This window comes from Eschrichtius robustus, chromosome 14, assembly GCF_028021215.1.
Source record: "Eschrichtius robustus isolate mEscRob2 chromosome 14, mEscRob2.pri, whole genome shotgun sequence".
NCBI classification, from domain to species: Eukaryota; Metazoa; Chordata; class Mammalia; order Artiodactyla; family Eschrichtiidae; genus Eschrichtius; species Eschrichtius robustus.
Window position 1 is genome coordinate 31785703 of NC_090837.1, and position 18119 is coordinate 31803821.

The following is an 18119-nucleotide window of genomic DNA, read 5'->3' on the forward strand; positions in this document are numbered from 1 at the left end:
TGGGACAGAAAATAACCTGCACTGATTGTGGCAATTGATGGACTCAGCTGGTGCCTCAGAATATGAAGCGGGAACTGAAAAGCACATCTGAAGAGTGTGCGGGCTGGAGGTGAGCGGAAGGGGGTCCCTCCACGCTGGACCACCCACGAGCACGGGCCAGCTGTGTCGGCAATGGGTCCAGCAGGTAAGAACACAAAGCACCTCTCATGCCACCTGCCTCGGCCTCTGTTTTCAAAACCCAGCAAAGGGGCCGCTGAGCACTATTCTTAGAATTTTTCTAGAGGTACCTGCCCACTAGCCCCGCACGGGGAGGGACCAGGCACAGGGCGTCCTTCTCCCCAGCGGCACTGCCGCCCACCTGGGGATGCTGGCCTGTCTTCCCAGCTGAGGGCCTTGCTGTCTAAGGGCATCTCATCAGGAATTAGAACTGCAGCCTCCGTGGGGGGGAGGTGGTTTTTCAGGGAGTGGTTTTCTCTATTTAGTTTTCACTGGCTTCCCTGAGGTGGGGGGCAAGTAAATTAAAAAAACAAACAAACAGACAAACAAAAAACAAACCAAAATGAAACTCAGATTTGGAGGGCAAGTGAGACTTTTTTTTGCTAAGACAATTCCTTCTTAGCTCACCACACTTTGTCAAATACAGACAAAGCCATCCAATATAACATTGTGCTTACATTGAACAAAATCAGTTGTTTTACTTAGAAAGCAGGGGGCAGGATGAGAGGGGAAAATATACAATCCATACATTTTAAAAAGATCTGCAAGGAGCTACTAGGAGTTAGACATGTTTAAAAAAACTCCAGGTTCCTTGGAAAAATGCATAGGTTGTACTTAAGCCTGAAGATCTTGGCATAAAGCCTCCAATTCCCCAATTTAAACTGAGCTAAAAACCAGTCTCCATGTTCAATTATAAAATTAATCATCCGTGTTTGTGCCCTAGAGAAACACATAGGATAAAAGTAGGTGGGGTCAGGATAATGCTTTTCTAAATAATTTTAGACATATATGTACACACACACATAGTTTTTTGAGAAGTAGTTGCCACGAGTTACTTAGGTTTATGTATTTCGTATCTAGTAACTGGAAAATAAATGTTTGTGCCCCAGAGCAATATTAATTATTAGCTAATAAAATAGTAGCATCAGTGTTTTTCAGGAGATCCTATGTGGGAGTAGTTTTAAATTGCTGTCCTTCCTTTATCTTAATTTTACAACGATAGCAACATACACTCTTTCAGAACTGCACAACTATTTTCCTACTTCAGGTTAATGTTTTTCTGCTTGGATCCCGGAAGACAATTAGGATCAGTTCAAAAATCCAGGACCAAAGAAGACCTTTTGGGGATGACAGAGGGGCAGGAATTCACTCTCCAACTGTGCAGGGTCACCCCTGAGGCTGGGACCCTCTCTGTCCCCCTCAGGTAGCAGGGAGCAGCTCCCACATCTAGGGCAGGGCCTACTGGCTCAGGGCAGAGCTGGAGAATCTTCCTTTTCATTCCAGGTGATAAAGGCCCAGGAGTCTGCAGGGGCGGCTGCTCAGGCCTCCACTGTTTCCTGAGTGCAGCTGTCTCCTTTCTCCACTTCTGGTAAACCCACGGATCTTCTCCAAGGGCTGAGCACAGACTGATCTTTGCTTTTTGGAAGAAAGAATCAGCTCCTCTTTTGTAGCAACGTAAACAAACTTGCCCTTTCCACTGGGTCTTTCTCCTGAGATCCCCAAACCAGTCTCTGCTGACAACGTGCCATTTTCTGTTCAATTCAGCCTGTTTACTTTTTTATTGTGATTCATGTCTGAGTTTCTTCTGAATCAAATTATTGCATTTCCCTGGTGAGAGATGCCATATGACGATCTTGTTAGAACAAAAAACAAAAACAAACAAACAAAAATCTGCACTCAGTGCTGCTGTCTTATCCCCAGCATGTTTTCCCTCTGGTTTGGACACACTTCTGTCGGCTACTTGAGCGGTAACGAACCCTTCCAGGGTTAAGGCCAGCTTTCAGACATCTCTGTCTTGGAAAAGATAAAGACGAATTTGTTGAAACAGTGTCAACAGAGAGAAAGTCACCATTTCAAAAGTATTTTACAGTCTAAGTGGCTGGTGTTTCCCAACGTACATGGATTGAAGAAAACCGACTGATTGGGTGATTGTGCTGAGTCACGGAGGCAACCTGAGGCTTTCCTGATGGTTTCCCCCAAGAAATGCTTCCGAATTGAAGTAATTCATCGCTTCAACAAATCTGGAAGCCAAGCACGGCATTGCAATTTTTTGCATGGGGAGAAAGGGATGTAGTTCATACTACTCTTTTCCAGTAAATACATTTTCCATCTCCCCTTTACTTTTTGGGTGTGGATTATTATCTTTCAAGCAGTTCCTGTGTGCCGCGTACAACAGCATTTAAAAATTAAGCTGTTTGTATTAACAGATCTCCCTCCAGGTGCAGGAATGAGACGCATGCGTTACCTGAATTCTTCTTCTCTTCCCACGGCGGCCAGAATGATGTCTAAGCTTCTGGGTGGGACACACGTGGCCCTTCACGACAGCGCCCTGACTGCCCACGTTCTCTTGCTTCCGTGTCTACCTGGAATCCCCCTCTTTTGCCTTCCCCTGGCCGACTCCAACACATCCTTCAAGGAAAAAGTCATCCTTGCCCAGACTTGCACCCCAAGCCTTCAAAGTACTAATGCAAATCTCTCTTGTGAGGTTTCATGAGAGGTGCTAAAACCACCCCATGACTGCTTCCTCCTGCAGAGGGAGACTCCTGAGGGCAGGACACTCGGTGTCCTCCGTGTCCCCAGCACCCAGGCGTGTCACATTCACCCCACGTGCTGGGTATTCTCCAGTGAACTAACAAGCGCAGCTGATGGTAAGCTTTTCCCCAAATCCGACCTTGCAAAGACACTCATAGAACCATTGTTTAAAAGATAGTATTCTGTGGTCTGTAGCTACACCAACCCTTAGGACTTTTCTAACTTAGATATGAAAATACTGTTTCAACAATAAAAGTTGACAGCATATGCTTTTAAATATTAACTGAGTTTCATATACGCAGTGAGTAGTTTTTAGTATAAGTATGTCCCGTGCACTATTTGGGACATACTTATACTAAAGAATTATTCTGTTTATCTGAAGTTCAGGTTTAACTGAGCAAACTATATTTTATCTGGTAAACTGTAAAAAAGAAAAAAGAATAAGTTACAGGGATGTAATATTCAGCACAGGGAATACAGTCAATAATATTATAATAACTTTGACGGGTAATCTATAAAAATATCAAATCACCATGTTGTACACCTGAAACCAATATAGTATCGTAAGTCAACTATGTGCCAATATTTTAAAAAAGAAAAAAATATTTAACTTATTTTCTCAGTTCTCAAACTCTTTGTCCACAGAGTCAAACCTACCTATTTATTTAAGTTACTTTTTAATGGCAAGTTTTGACGATACATGGTAAGTGAACTATCTATCCAGAGTGTGAACATAGGAGAGGTACTGAAATTGTAACTGACACAGTTTCCCTGTAAAGACCACGGGGTGAATGCCCTGCCTTGGATCCTACTGTAAATTAGTCCTTTCCTCTTTTATTAGCTAAAGCTGCCACTGAATATCAGATTCAGTTCTAGTACTTATGATGCAGCATTAAATGAGTCAAGCCTCACAATACTCTTACGAGGTTGATACTATAGTTATCCCATTTTACAGATGGGGAAACTGAGGCCCAGGAGGTTAGACAGCTTGGCCCAGGCTGAGCTGGAATACCCACAGTCTGGTACCAGAGCCTCTTCCCAAACCACGGCCTCTTACCGTCTGATCCTCGAGCTTCACACGACACCAGGCAGCCACACACTCCTGACTTTTGGTGTGGGTTTGAGGGAAGGATGTAGACTTCACAGCAAGATTCAAAGAGGTGCGTTTGGTTAGAGTTCTAAAAGCCAAATTGGGCTTTAAAACATAACTGCTTAAGGATGTTTCCAGATTCACACTGGAATAAAAATCCCCTGGGATTTTTCTCTAAGGAAGGTCGAGCAGGATAACGGCAGCTGGGGTTTGCCGCTGCCCCATTAATCCCCATAAGCTTGGCTGTGCCTCCAGGGAAGATGTGGGCATGTAATTCAGCCATGTGCAGGCAAGGATGGCGAGGGAGCGGGAGGGCTTCGGGATGTAGCTGAGAAACTGAGCAGGTGTTCCCCTCTCCCTGCGGCCACTCTACAGATTTACCCTTGTGCCAGCATCACTCCTCATGTCCCGTTTACTCTGTCCCACCACGGTCCTCCCGCCCACATCCGCACCCTGCCCCCAGGAGGGGGGTACTTAATAACCTGAAAATTACTGAGTGCTAGGATTATTCCTAACAGAACTTTCCATCTCATATTTCTCCCAATAGCACGTTCCTATTTGTTCCTGCTTTCCTCTCTAGTATTTGCTCTTTTTTCTTTTTTTTCCTTCCTTCTTTTAAAAAAAGCTGATAATGATTTTGGCATTGAAAAGTTTTTACTCCCCCCCTCCTCAGTTTTATTGAGATATAGCTGACATATAACATTGTATAACTTTAGGGTGTATAATGTGATGATTGGATACCTGTATATGTTAGTTTTAAACAGTTGTCTCTGGGGTGTGGAGAAAAGGGAGCCCTCCTACACTGTTGGTGTGAATGTTAAGTTGGTGCAGCCACTATGGAACACAGTATAGAGGTTCCTCAAAAAGCTAAAAATAAGAGTTGCCACATGATCCAGCAATCCAACTCCTGGGCATATATCCAGACAAAACTATAATTTGAAAAGATACATGCACCCCTATGTTCAAGGCAGCATTATTTACAATAGCTAAGACATGGAAACAACCTAAATGTCCATCGACAGATGAATGGATAAAGAAGATGTGGTACATATATACAATGGAATACTACTCAGCCATAAAAAATAATGAAATAATGCTATTTGCAGAACATGGATGCAACTAGAGATTATCATACTAAGTGAAGTAAGTCAGGTAGAGAAAGATAAATACCATATGATATCACTTATATGTGGAATCTAAAATACGACACAAATGAATGTATCTATGAAACAGAAACAGACTCACAGACAGAGAGAACAGACTTGTGGTTGCCAAGGGGGAGGGGAGATGGGGGAGTGAAGGAATAGGAGTTTGGGATTAGCAGAGGCAAACTGTTATATACAGAATGGATAAACAACAAGGTCCTACTGTATAGCACAGGGAACTATATTCAATAGCCTGTGATAAACCATAATGGAAAAGAATATGAAAAAATATGAATATATATGTATAACTGAATCACTTTGCTGTACAGCAGAAATTAACACAACATTGTAAATCAACTATACTTCAATAAAATAAATTAAAAAAAGAAACAGTCTTCTCTGACCCACTGAATAGCTAGCATGGGAAAAAGAGTTTTTTGAACTGTAATTAATACAACATTTTATTGCAGAGTATAACAACTCTTAATCATCAATTATAACACACTTAAGATGAGTATACACTGTTTCAGTTTGCACTTATAAATCATATTTCTTCAGGAGATGTGAATCGGAACTGATTTTCTGCATACTTTCAAATACGCATCATCTGTGGTGTGTTATTGGAAGTCCTAAGGTAGGTATTTTAAAATAGTCCATGAAAAATTGGACTCAGGTTATTTTACGAATTGTTATTTGAGCCTATAACTAATCGCTTTGACATTAACATGTTTAATAAACATTAGAGCAATACTGCATTCAGAAGATTGGATAGAACTAAAGACACCGTCTGTATTCATTAGGCTTATATTTTCTCAATAATCTAATTTTGTCTTTCATAAGATATTAATGCTTTTGGAAGTCTTGTTCTTAATCCTATTAATTCCTAAGCCAGCCTTTTAAAGTGCAGGAGGAAATATGCAAAGGCAGTCAGTTTCACTGAATTATGAATTAAATCACTAAAGGCATACCTAAGAATTTCAGGATGGCTAAAATGCAGAACTTCATCTGGAAATATTTTCTGGACTTAAATCAAACCCTTGGGCCCTGGTTTGAGTTTGTTTTCTTGGCTTTGGAGTCTTTTGAACTGTGGTCGTTGGTTAATACGTGAGGACACACGTGTCAGCAGAGCAAAGTGTGTCTGTGTATTTGCCGGCGTTGAACAAAGACCTGGCCTTCAAAGAAGCAGAGCAGTGGTGGGGCTCTGACTGCTGTAATGAGCCTTGGACAATTAAGCTAAACCCAAGATAACCCAGCATCTGGGGCGTAAAACTCAGGCATCATGAGGGCCCCCCAAGAGGAGAAAGAAGCAGAGTTTGAACGTCGAAGGATAGGGAGGTGGTAGAAACTGATTTTAAAAATACTCTAATTCCAGACAAGATGTTTTACAAGTAGGAGCTAGTCAGGTAGATGCAGTACCAGAAACAAGTTCTTAGATTTAAGCCATGTGGCTTTCTAATCCTATTTTTACTGTAAGCATGCTGCTACTTTATCTTCACCAATGATTGTGAACTAATTTTACTTAATAAGGTAACAGAGAAATCCAACTCCTTCCTTCTCCCCCCTCACCACACACACACACACACTCAGTGAAGGTGTGCTCTTTTGAACCAGACTCTTCAAATCAATTAATTCTCTTCAGTTCGGGAAAGACTTTCCAACAGAATTAGGCTGAGGACAGAGGCTGTGAAAGGGGTGAGTCCTACATTTATATATGGTGCCAGAGTATATATCGCTGTTCCTGGAAAGGCCCCCAAGGGCTGCCTGCACTGGATCCCAGGACAGCGACCTGCTCCCTGGGCTGGCGGGACGGTGACAGCTGTCACTGCCGTGACACTAGCCGGTCCCTCTACTGCCATCTCATCTCCATGCAAGACGTTGCTGGTTGGCCTACAACTGTTCTAGGTGGACAGCTTCTTCCTGAGATAACCCTCAAAATTATTGGGATTTAACATCAGACTTTATTATAGGAAAAGCCAGGAAAGGTGATGAGGAATGGGGAAGAGAGCCTGGCAGGCCTCTGTTTTCATGGCGTATTTATGCAGAATAAAGAAAAAGGTGAAGAAGTATTTCTCCTCATTTCATTTAAGGTAGGACATCCCCCCGGTGGCTAAGTCTCACCGCTGGATGGAAGTGGGTCCAGGGATGAAACAGCTGGTCCCTTCCTGGCGGCCTCGTGGGCCCCACCGGCTAGCGGAGATGTCGCACAGCCCCCAGCGCCGCGCCCAGGCGGGCGGAGGGGGAGCCCAGGTGCGGGGCGCGTGCTCACCTCGTACTCCTCCTTGAAGCCGTAGCCCTCTGCGCACTTCATCTGCGTGATGTGCTGAAGCAGGTCGGCCACCCGGATGGCAGGGTGCAGCTGCCCCGTCTGGTAGGGCACGTCGGCCGGCTCGCGCTTCTTGTACGTGTGGGGCTGCACCAAGCTGCTGGTGTCACTGGCCATCGTGTGCGTCTCGTCTGGGAACAGAAGGCCGTGGAAAAAGTGAGGGGAACCAGCAGCTACACTGGGGTCGCCGAGAATCTAAGCGGCTGCTGACATCCCCTCAACCTACGGCTGCCACGATCCCCGTGATGGCTCAGCAAAAAAGAAAAGTTAAGTGTCTAGAGATTTCAGTGGGGTTGGCAATACTAGTAGGGATGCGGCAGGAATCTTTGTTTTTACAAAGCAGTCCAAACGATCTCTTGCTTTCCCAAAGCTAGTTGGTAAGAATCCTTTAGCCTTCGGGGGCTCAAGTTCATCGAAGTTTCGGTCTGAAACTTCATCAAGGCCTGGTGAAAAACCAGTCTTGTGTTCTTCTGAAGATCTGTGAACTAGTTGGTATGATGATGGAAATCAACTCTGTATGAATGTTCTGTGAGCAAAGAAAAAGTGCACAAGATGGGTTGGCTTACAAAGCTAGCAATGAAAACGTGGACATGATACATGAGATCCAAGATAACTGGGGGGGCGGGAGGGGGAGAGAAAGGAACCTGGTTGGATGAGTCACTTCGCATGCTCCAGGATCAGAAAGCTGGACAGAATACGGTGGGCCAACGCAGCACTCATGGGATGATCTACAGGAGCTAACATGCAGGCCAACGCACAGCAGAACCAGCTGGCTTTGTTCTACAGAGAAGACACCCGCCCCCCCCCATTCCCTCCACACCTTCTCCATGGGGCGGGCGCATGGGGGAACTTACCATTTATAGGCACTTTTAAGAAGATACATATCAGGAGAAAAGAGGAGGAGAAAAAGGAAACAGGGCATAAGCAATAGTACTGCGTGAATAAGTACAGGTAGTTTTTATTTTGTGTTTTAATTTTACAGTTAAGTTTTCTATTCATAGGTGGTCAGAGGGCAAAGCCTCATTTCTCCCATCACCTTAGGATGGAGGTGTTTAGTTTAAGCACTCAGTAAGAAAAGGAGGTTAAAATAGTATCATAATCGCTTTTCATCCCCCATGAACCAAGTAATGACTAACTAAGTCTTAGTTGTACTCCATACATTTTCTCACTTAAATTTCTTGAACAAGTCAACCAAATTGTATTACAAAATTAATGTCAGAATTTGGTCAAATAAGCCTAAAGAGGCTATATTTTAACGGAAGACTCCTAGTAAATTAGATCAATGAACTGCAGAAATTATAGCTATTAAAAAATGTCTTATGCAGGAAGGTGCTATTAGGTTAAGAGTTCCACATTCTACAGGTAAACTCATTATAATGCTGAATCCCCTCAGCCGTTTTACAACTGAGGGTCTGTCTCATCAAAATATAATGAGAAAGTCACTTAAAATGAGAACATTAAATCAAAATTGATTTCAGGCATAAAGACTGAAAACATGTAAGAAAAGATAAGTTCAACTAAAAAAATGACCAGATTGTTTATCAATAGGGAATTCAGCTATGGGTTTTTGTTTGTTTGTTTAAACTGAGAAGTTCAGCTCCAAAGGAAATTTAGTTCAAGGGCGCTTGGTGAGCTGGGCCTGGCTTTGAAACCTCACTTCTATCTGCATTGCAAAGCACCTGGGATGCATGGTATGAAGGGTGGCACACAGGTGTGTAGCTATGTGCTGCTGCTGAAATGGTACCTGGATCACTACAAGGTGGCTAAAGACACAAAGACAAAATAAAAAAGGTGGTAAGTTGATTTTATGATTTCTTTTTCATTTGGATTTGCTTTGAAATTTAGAAATTCATATGTTCCCATCTATTAGAACAGTTGCAAATAAACCGGAACATTTTCACATCGGATTTGCTTGTAGGCAACTGCCAAGCTCACAATGTGGGGGAGGCTCCCTCCTGAAGCCCTGAAGCCCTGGAGCTTTCAGCTGCTCCAGCAGCAAGTTCTGCTCTTCACACTCAAATACATGGAACATTAATTAGTTTCCCCACTGTGCCTCTTGTTCTCTCAGTTTTGCACCTTTTGGGATGAACGTAATTAAATGCCCTCCACTGTGGACTGACCTTCTAAACTTCCCCAAATGAATCATGTGGGTCTTCCATGTGGATCCACTGGCAACCTCACAGTGCTCTGATCCCAGGGCGAGGCATTCTTGGAAGTTTTAAGTCCACAGAGCGGCCACCACTGTCCCCACTGTATGTATCACCCCCACTGCACTATGACATCTTGACCTCACTGTTATGTGGACACGTCTTGAAGCATTTAAACACTACCAGATCATCTAAGAAAAGAACACTATTACCGAGAACATAGCTGCCGACGAGGAAACTGAAGGTTTCTGGTGTGATATCTGTTCTGAAATTGTGTCACCTAACCTAGCAGAAAATCTTGATTCCACCAAAATTAGTGATTCATCAGTTTCCTCTGACTTCTTCAAAAAGAATGATTACTGATAAAATACATCGTTTGTCACTAACTTCCTATATTTGTTAAAAATTACCCCCCCCGCCATTTTTAATTAAAAATTATGGCTAAGAGGAAATCAGAAATAAAGCTTCTCACTAAAAGTTCCGATGGTTTTCTAAGAACTGAGAATTCATTCTACCTACATTCTTTAACAAACGATCTCGAATTTTCAATGAACCAGCTGAAAAATCTTGAATTGAAATGGATGCTGTTTTTGAGGTAGGCGATGGTCCTACCTAGCTATCTCCTCTATCCATCTATCTATCTATCTATTTTTTTTTTGCAAGAAAATGATATAAAGGCACGCTAAAGCTTTATACATTAGGGCTGGGCACCTTAGCCTGTGAGAATAAAAGGCACTAGAGGATTTAATTGTGCTAAGCTGTGAGTCACAACAAAACACATCTTCCTGTCTTAGTGTAAATTAAAATAGCACTATTCCCAAAAAGTGCCAGGGTAGATGTACAGCATATCTTCATTGCATGGTTTCAAGTGATAACCTATGTAAAATATGGATTCACCTTCACACCGAGTGACATGGAAGGGACAGTCCCCAAGCACCGCCATTTGTCACATTGGCATGTTGGTACCAGCTCAACACGGTAACAGTTATTTGTTGATCTGGCTGACTTATTTTTCACAATGTGCATCATTTTTGCTATTTGAATTGTCTGTTCAAGTGACTCTCTCTCTGTAGAGAAGCCTAACCAACTTTAAAAGATGTCATTAGTGTTCGTAATAACAAAGCCCCAACTTTAAAAGATGGTATTTGTTTAATAAGCTTATCTAAATCCTGCTGTGAAATCTGAACATTTTCTTCCCTCTGACAATGCACATCTCAGCCCTCCCCACTCATAGCTCCCCCAAGGTCAGAACATCTACTAGAGGAATTGCCGAATGAATGCCAGGCACACAAAGAAACCGCAAATCTTCGCCTATCAAGAGATTCTGCAAATGTCATCTGCATTTAGATTGCATTGTTCGGGCACCTAAGATTAGCCTGTGCCCCTTACTTTTGAAAAGGATAAAAAATGCAGCTTTCTTTCCCTTACAGTCAGGATGAAAAGGTGGCAGCTTTAGTGGGGTTTGTTTCTTAGTCCTCAAAATGATGCAAATTCAAAAAGTCTGCTTTAGGTCCATTCTTCAACTTCTGTCTGAGTTCATTTTTTCCTCAAGCAACAAACTTGCTTAATCAAGCCCAGAAAACACCATAAGGGGGGGAAAAAACCCCACCCTCTACATGAGAGTCATAACAACTTAAGAGAAAAGAGAAGCACAGGGGGAAAAATTATGTTGCCAAGATATAAACCCTTGTAAAGAGAGTTAGGAAGCAGGACTGGCACAGCTGAGGATGGAGCTCTGGCTGCGACAGATGGTTACACACCTTGAAGTCGTTTGTGTTGTGCTCCTTTTCCGTAAGGTTAGTAGTACTGATAGAGAGAGAACATAGCCGGGTACGCTCGGGCTACGGTCTCAAAGGCAACAGCAGCTCATGCTTGTTTGGTTCTATCACGGCCAGGTAATGCCATTTCTCCTCACCCTTCTTATATTTGGACAAATGGGATTTTTTCTTTAATCCCCGCTGGGAATATTTCCTACTTTCATTGCATTCTGCCCCATGGGGGCTAACATTTTATTTCATTTCCGGTGACATCCGACACATAATGAACCATGTGATTATAAAGTGTCACCTTGTCGTTTTGCTGTTGAGAACATCGGCTCCTTTGAAATTCCACTGTGACAGGCATCTGAAATGCGGGGGGTGCCCTGGGTAGCTCCGAGGAGGGGGAGGGGGCCAAGTCTTTACTGTGATGATTTTTCTGCATAACATTTGGCATAATTAGAAAAATGCTATTTTTGAAACTGCTGTTTTCAGTGCTTAGCAATAAGTGAAAATAATAAGAAGCTATTTTCACGTTTATGACCACTTTGGACAGACTTTAGGTCTTGCAAGTACACAGCTGAGTGACGACAAACTGTGTTTTTCCTTGGGATCAAAGCTGACTTTTAATTCTGAACCTGGACAGGGAGAGTGCTGGAGCCGGGATCGTTCATTGGAACCTTCTGGTATCATTCCCAACACACACACGGCAAACCCTTCTTATCAATGGAGACTGTTTAGAGAAAGTCTTTTTATTATCTATGCCCACCCCCCCACCCCTCCAGGCCATCCACCACCCCCCGTGTCCGGGTTACGATCCTTGCATCAAACTGCCGTCTCCTACAGAGTGGCCACTGACTTTAGAAATTACTCCTGTAATAAACTGTGATAAAGGGAAATGTTCTCACCTAAAATTGCAGTTGGCACAAATGGGTCTGTCATACATCATAAGCAGGTCAATGCAGAGAAAGTAAAAAGAGAAAGAACAGTAAATGACTGATGAAAGGCCCCCCAGTTTTCCCGCAGAAAGCCATAGAAAGCATCGGGTTACAACACTTCAAACACGCTAAGCTCCTAAAGCATCCTGGGCAGCAAAGTGAGCCCTGGGTGATTCTGACTGCTCAGGGTTTATGAAGAGATGAAACAACGGAAAGCTTTGTTACCTGGGTAATAGGAATTAGGCACCGACGTGCTCAGGGTGTTCGTTTTCATGGTAAAGGATGATGGGGAAGACACAGCTGTAAATAAGAGAAAAGGCATGTCAGCGGGGGTAGAGAAGCAACACCAGAAAATGTGGCCCTGAGGTCACTCACGGGGAAACCACACTGGGTAGACTGTTGACCAAAGAAACAACAGAGGTTTACCCGCGTCTATGTGGTAAATACTATCAGTCTCCACTGTCTCTGCGGGGAGTTACTTGTACTTTAGAGGACATGCCCCCTTTCACTGAAAAGATTTTCTGATCCCACAAATGAAGGCAAAAAACCCACAACCACAGCCGCCATTTTGGATTAAGACATTCATTAATTTCCCTTTTGACTTCTAGCCTTTGCTTGCAGAATTTTGCTATTACACTGAACTGATTTTTACAACTAAGTATGAGAGTGTGTCTACACATGGCTTTTGGAGAATGTTCCGAATGTCAATGTTTTTGCAGTTCGCTAAATCCTCACCTTGCTCCTATTTTGGGTATTCAGGGAGCTTTTCACGATGCGATGATCTGTTTTATGAAAAATAAAGATGACGCTCTGTGTGTACTATATTTAACGTGAAAGCTGCGTGCCTACGTGTTGTCTTATTAGGCCTTTAAATCCTCGTAAACATGCTTATTTTTCTTTGAAATCTTCCTCTGAAACACTCAAGATTTAACTATAACACCTTCTCTTCCCCCTGTTATTAAGAGGTAGAGTCAATCCCATCCAATTTATCTGATTCCGTTGAAAGCGGATATTTCCTCTTTTTAAAGTAGTTTAACTCTCTTCAACATCTTAATGGATCAGTGCTTTAAAAACACTTTAATTTCATTAAAGTGTAAGGATAAACTATTTGAATGTGCTCAAGTGCTCAAGCTGGTTAGATCTAAGTCTAAATTTTAATTCCTCTGATGTGGTTATACGGTTTATTTGATGTTGAGTTCCCGGTCAGGACACTAATACCCACTTACATGGCTGTTTTATGGGAGGCTCTACCAAATCCCTGTGGTTATTGCACGTCATCTTTATCCTGATGACATGTTAATATATTATCACTCTCTTGGAGCAGTTCCCTTCAGACAATGATTTTACTTGTGTTTATATTTTTCAAGTATAGAATTAGCAAATGACAGAACCAGACAGAACCCAGGCTGCCTGTCAGTTATATTTTTCTAAAATAGATAAGTATCACACTTATAATGCATGCTTATGATAAACTGCCAGGAAAAAAGAGAGCAATTGATAAAAACAAGGACAAAAACCCGAGTACCTATAAAACATGCCATGGTCAGGGAGCAGAATGCCTATTACCTGCTGACATTTTTATTTGTTTTGTAAAAATATGCAAAGCAGATACAAAATAACTATGTTTATTTTCACCTTTAAAAACATATTTTAAACCCTTTGTTTGTATAAGAATTAAACCCATACCCACTATCCATAACTACTTTCCCCCCTTTTAGGTAAGACTCCCATTTGCTTTGGTGGACGGATTATTCCTCATTCTTATAAATGTGCTCGGGCTTATTTTTAAATTCTCCAACCTCAGTTTTCTCACCGTCTCATTCCTAAAAACTACTTGCTTCCCAATCCTAAATGATCTCAAACATATCCAGGCTTGGAGTAGGTCTGGGCTAGAAGCCTAGTGGTCTAATGAACACTTTTCATGAAAACTTCCTTCCCCAGTAAGTGCTCTTTTAATTTAAAGGCATTTAGAGAGTATGACGATGACAAAGTTTACCATTAGGGTCACTGCCCGTGGATGGCACTGGATGAGACCTACCCATTGTTCAGAGAGCGGGAGGTCAGTGGAACGCCTCGTGCCGTGCTTCCTCCATTGGCTTTACCGATGGAAGCATCAAATAACGCCTCCTGGCGGGTGGGCCCCAATAGCTGTGTCCCCACTGCTGCAGCAGCCCCCTCTACATGGGCAGTTTTGGATTTCCACAGATACATTCATTTTTTAAAAAGTCAATGCCAAATTAAATATCCTGTCCAGAGGCAAATACCTCCTGTTGCTCAAACTTCAAAAGCCTAGAAACTACCAATGTAGGTTTCTGCTCTTTGGGCAGGCAATTCCAAGTAAATTTATTCATGAGGAATTTCACCATGAAATAGAAGATTTGGAACAGTAATGGGTTATCATGGAAAGAGAGAGCATGTATCCGCGTGGTCCCTTCCACACTGTTGGTCAAGAAATAACTGCTCTGACAAAAATTCTCATCTTGTCTGTGGTGGGAAGGACTCGCACCCCCCCCCCCCACACACAAATGCATCCCAAGTTGCTTTATTTTGGCAGTTAAATGCATTACATATCTTTAAATGGAAAATATATTTGCTACAAAAAAGCAGAGAAAATTGTACGAAAAAAAGGGATGGAATTTGTGGTAAACTGAAGTACCCCAGATTCTGCCACCTACACTGAAAATGACATGAAAGGGCAAAGGACAGTGACCACGGTTGAGGAGTGAGTCCTGCCCGCCGGGGTGAGAGCCGTGCCTGCTGAAGTCCCGCATCAGCGGGCCGCGGCTGCACGTGGATAAATAAACGCAGGGCCTCTAACTGGGATAAGGGGGACGATGGTAGCCACTGTGAACAGAAAGGAACACGCCTTTCCACGAAGCCTTGCTGAATGTAGGGGAAAGGCAGGTGTGGGAGAAGGGTGCTGACCACAGCAGGCGTGATCACAGAGGGTGGGGGGCCGGGGGAGATGTGGATCCCAACAGCCCAGGTGGGTGGTCAGGACAGGGGCGCACACCGTCCGCACTGGGATCAGCCCTCTCGCACCAGAGACCGTGTGTCTGTGATTCTCCCAATCCCCAGCCTTTACTTTATTACTATTGGTGACAGCTGTCCTTTATCCATCCGCAAGCCGTCCAGCATCCTGGTTGCACAGCCAGGGTCGGCAGCAGCCTTTGGGCATGGATTTCACACGTTAAAGAAACCTCTGACCTTGAACCTGTCAGCGCTGTGAACCACATCATTAGGCACAGGCCACAGGATTTACTTTTGGTCCCCAAGAAGATCACCAGGGACACGGCAACTGCACTTTTTGTATTCATACAATCCATGTAATTGTTGGCTTCCTAAAATAACGCCTTGTACCTGGATGGCAGGTGGCAGCATGGAAGGTGTTAGCTGAGCTCCGTTTACCCACCTGGTGTGAAACATAAGCCTTCTGAAGTGGAAATACAATTTAGCTTATTAATTGCCACTAACAGCCCTGTAATAAAGGCAGAACTTGTCAGCTAAACAAATAAAACAATTAGCTTGTTACTGCCATTTAGTGAGCTGTTTTCTAACGGGCTTCCCCCGTGTGACTGCACACCTGCCTCGCTTACAGACAGGAGCTGCATAACAACGGGGATGGTGAGAAGCAGGTGCCTTCCTCTGGGTGAGGAGGGAAGCCTCCGTGTCACTGCTCTCGGGTCTTTACAGAAACGTGGCCGTGGCTGCCCGTGCTGTCTGCTCTGGTCCCGTCACCCCTCCCACATCACCGTTCCTAAGCAACCGTGGCACATGGGGACGTGTCCAGGATCATCTGAAGGGACTGGAGAAACCAACAGGGCCTGAGAATTCTCTGGGGGGTTTTGTTTCCTAACCCCCGGCACCACGTGGAATCCCGGAAACCCGAGAGCCGCCCCGAAGGCAGGCGCCGCGCAGCACTCACATCTCCCGTTGAGGTTGTGCGTGTCCATGAAGGAGAAGGCCTCGTCGCAGCTAGTGCCCTGCTCCGCGTAGCTCTTGTCCATGGAGCTCACCATCACTGTCATCTCCTGCCGCGTGCTGCTCATCGTCTCCTTCCGCTTCCTGGCCAGTTTCCTTGGGACAGAGAGTTCATTATGCAGACACGCGTGAGGATGGAAAAAGTGCACTGACCAACGCCCGGGAATCACTTGCATGGAATTAATGGTATTCATCCATAACAGTGTCTCATGATGCCTTCTAGATGGCAGGTTCTCTGCCAGCTGCAGACATGCAGAGGAGACCCATCTCCTGCCTGTCCTCAGAAAAACCCCCTCAGGCCAAAAGGCACATGAAAAGATGCTCAACATCGCTAATTAGTAGAGAAATGCAAATCAAAACTACAACGAGGTATCACCTCAAACCGGTCGGAATGGCCATCATCAGAAAGTCTACAAACAGTAAATGCTGGAGAGGGTGTGGAGAAAAGGGAACCCTCTTACACCACTGGTGGGAATGTAGGTTGATGCAGCCACTATGGAGAACAATATGGAGGTTCCTTAAAAAACTAAAAATAGAGCTACCATATGATCCAGCAAACCCACTCCTGGGCAGATATCCAGAGAAAACCATAATTCAAAAAGATACATGTACCCCAGTGTTCATAGCAGCACTGTTTAGAATAGCCAAGAAATGGAAGCAACCTAAGTGTCCGTCGACAGAGGAATGGATAAAGAAAATGTGATACATATATACAATGGAATACTACTCAGCCATTAAAAAAAAGAATGAAATAATTCCATTTGCAGCAACATGGATGGACCTAGAGTTTATCACACTAAGTGAAGTAAGTCAGATAGAGAAAGACAAATATCATATAATATCACTTATATGTGGAGTCTAAAAAAAATGATACAAATGAACTTAGTTATAAAACAGACACACACAGTTCAGATAATATACATATTACTATATATTAAATAAAGAAAGAAAGAAGTAATACCAATGAACTTACAAAACAGACTCAGACAGTTCAGATATACACACTACTATATGTAAAATAAACAACAAACTGTACAGCATAGGGAAATATACCCAATATTTTGCAATAACCTATATGGGAAAAGAATCTGAAAAAGTATATATATATATATCTGAATCACTTGGATGTACATCTGAAACTAACAACATTGTAAATCAACCATACTTCAATTAAAAAAAAAAACCCTCAGTCATGTTAGGAACGTACAGCCTAAACGTTACCTTACACTTCTCCTACTATGAGCCAATGATCCTAGTACAACGCAGTCATAATACACTTACTGATAGGCTTCTACCGTTACTAACTTTTCACTAAATTATTCCTGACATGCCATACTCAGGGTCCAAGAGTAGATTCCCCTAGTAGACGTTCATCATACAAAGCCGAAATAATCCAAGCAATGAATCTAAGGGGCGCCCTGCAGAAAGAACCAAAGAACAACCCAGGCGAGGTGTGAAGACAGCATCACTGGAGTGGGTGTGGGAAGGGAGGAGGCCGTGAGGCAGCCTGCACGGACGGAGGCCTCTGGGGCATCTGCCGAACCTTAGATGGCTGTGACACTGGACCGAACCCCAAATGAACCCAAAGTAGTTCCCCATCAAGGCTGGTCAACAGGGCAGAAGGCAAAAAAAAGTCAAGTTGTCGGCTTCACTGCCAAGTTCTGCAGAGGAGTGAGTCCTCAGGCTACCTCCCTGGGTGAACGAGATGCAAAAAGGCCCTGGAAGGCAGAGAGAGTTCCAGTTCTTTTGGAGACAGAGTTTAACCCCGGCCTTTCTAACATGCTCATTAACCACCAGAAGCCCATAATCTTAAGTTCCAGAGACCTGGACAAAACCCATAAAAACCTAAGGGAAACTGACATTCGAATACACAGATAAAACACATTTTTATAGCTCTTACTACCAGAGGTTGTTTGATGCACCCAGGACAGACAAGAATAGAATTAGAGATGCTTAAGAAGAAGGTATAAAGCAAGAAGCTTTAAGAAGA

General features: G+C 43.4%; 1 protein-coding gene across 1 annotated transcript in view; it reads right to left on the reverse strand.

The window, feature by feature from the left end:
• The window catches only part of PTPRM (protein tyrosine phosphatase receptor type M), a 756425-nt gene that overhangs the window by 137910 nt on the left and 600396 nt on the right, over positions 1 to 18119 (reverse strand). The window contains exons 15-17 of the mRNA XM_068563694.1: positions 16074 to 16225; positions 12374 to 12448; positions 7250 to 7437 (exon numbers count right to left, since the gene is read on the reverse strand). Coding sequence (XP_068419795.1) covers positions 7250 to 7437; positions 12374 to 12448; positions 16074 to 16225 — 415 coding nt within the window. The remainder of the gene's footprint in view (positions 1 to 7249; positions 7438 to 12373; positions 12449 to 16073; positions 16226 to 18119) is intronic.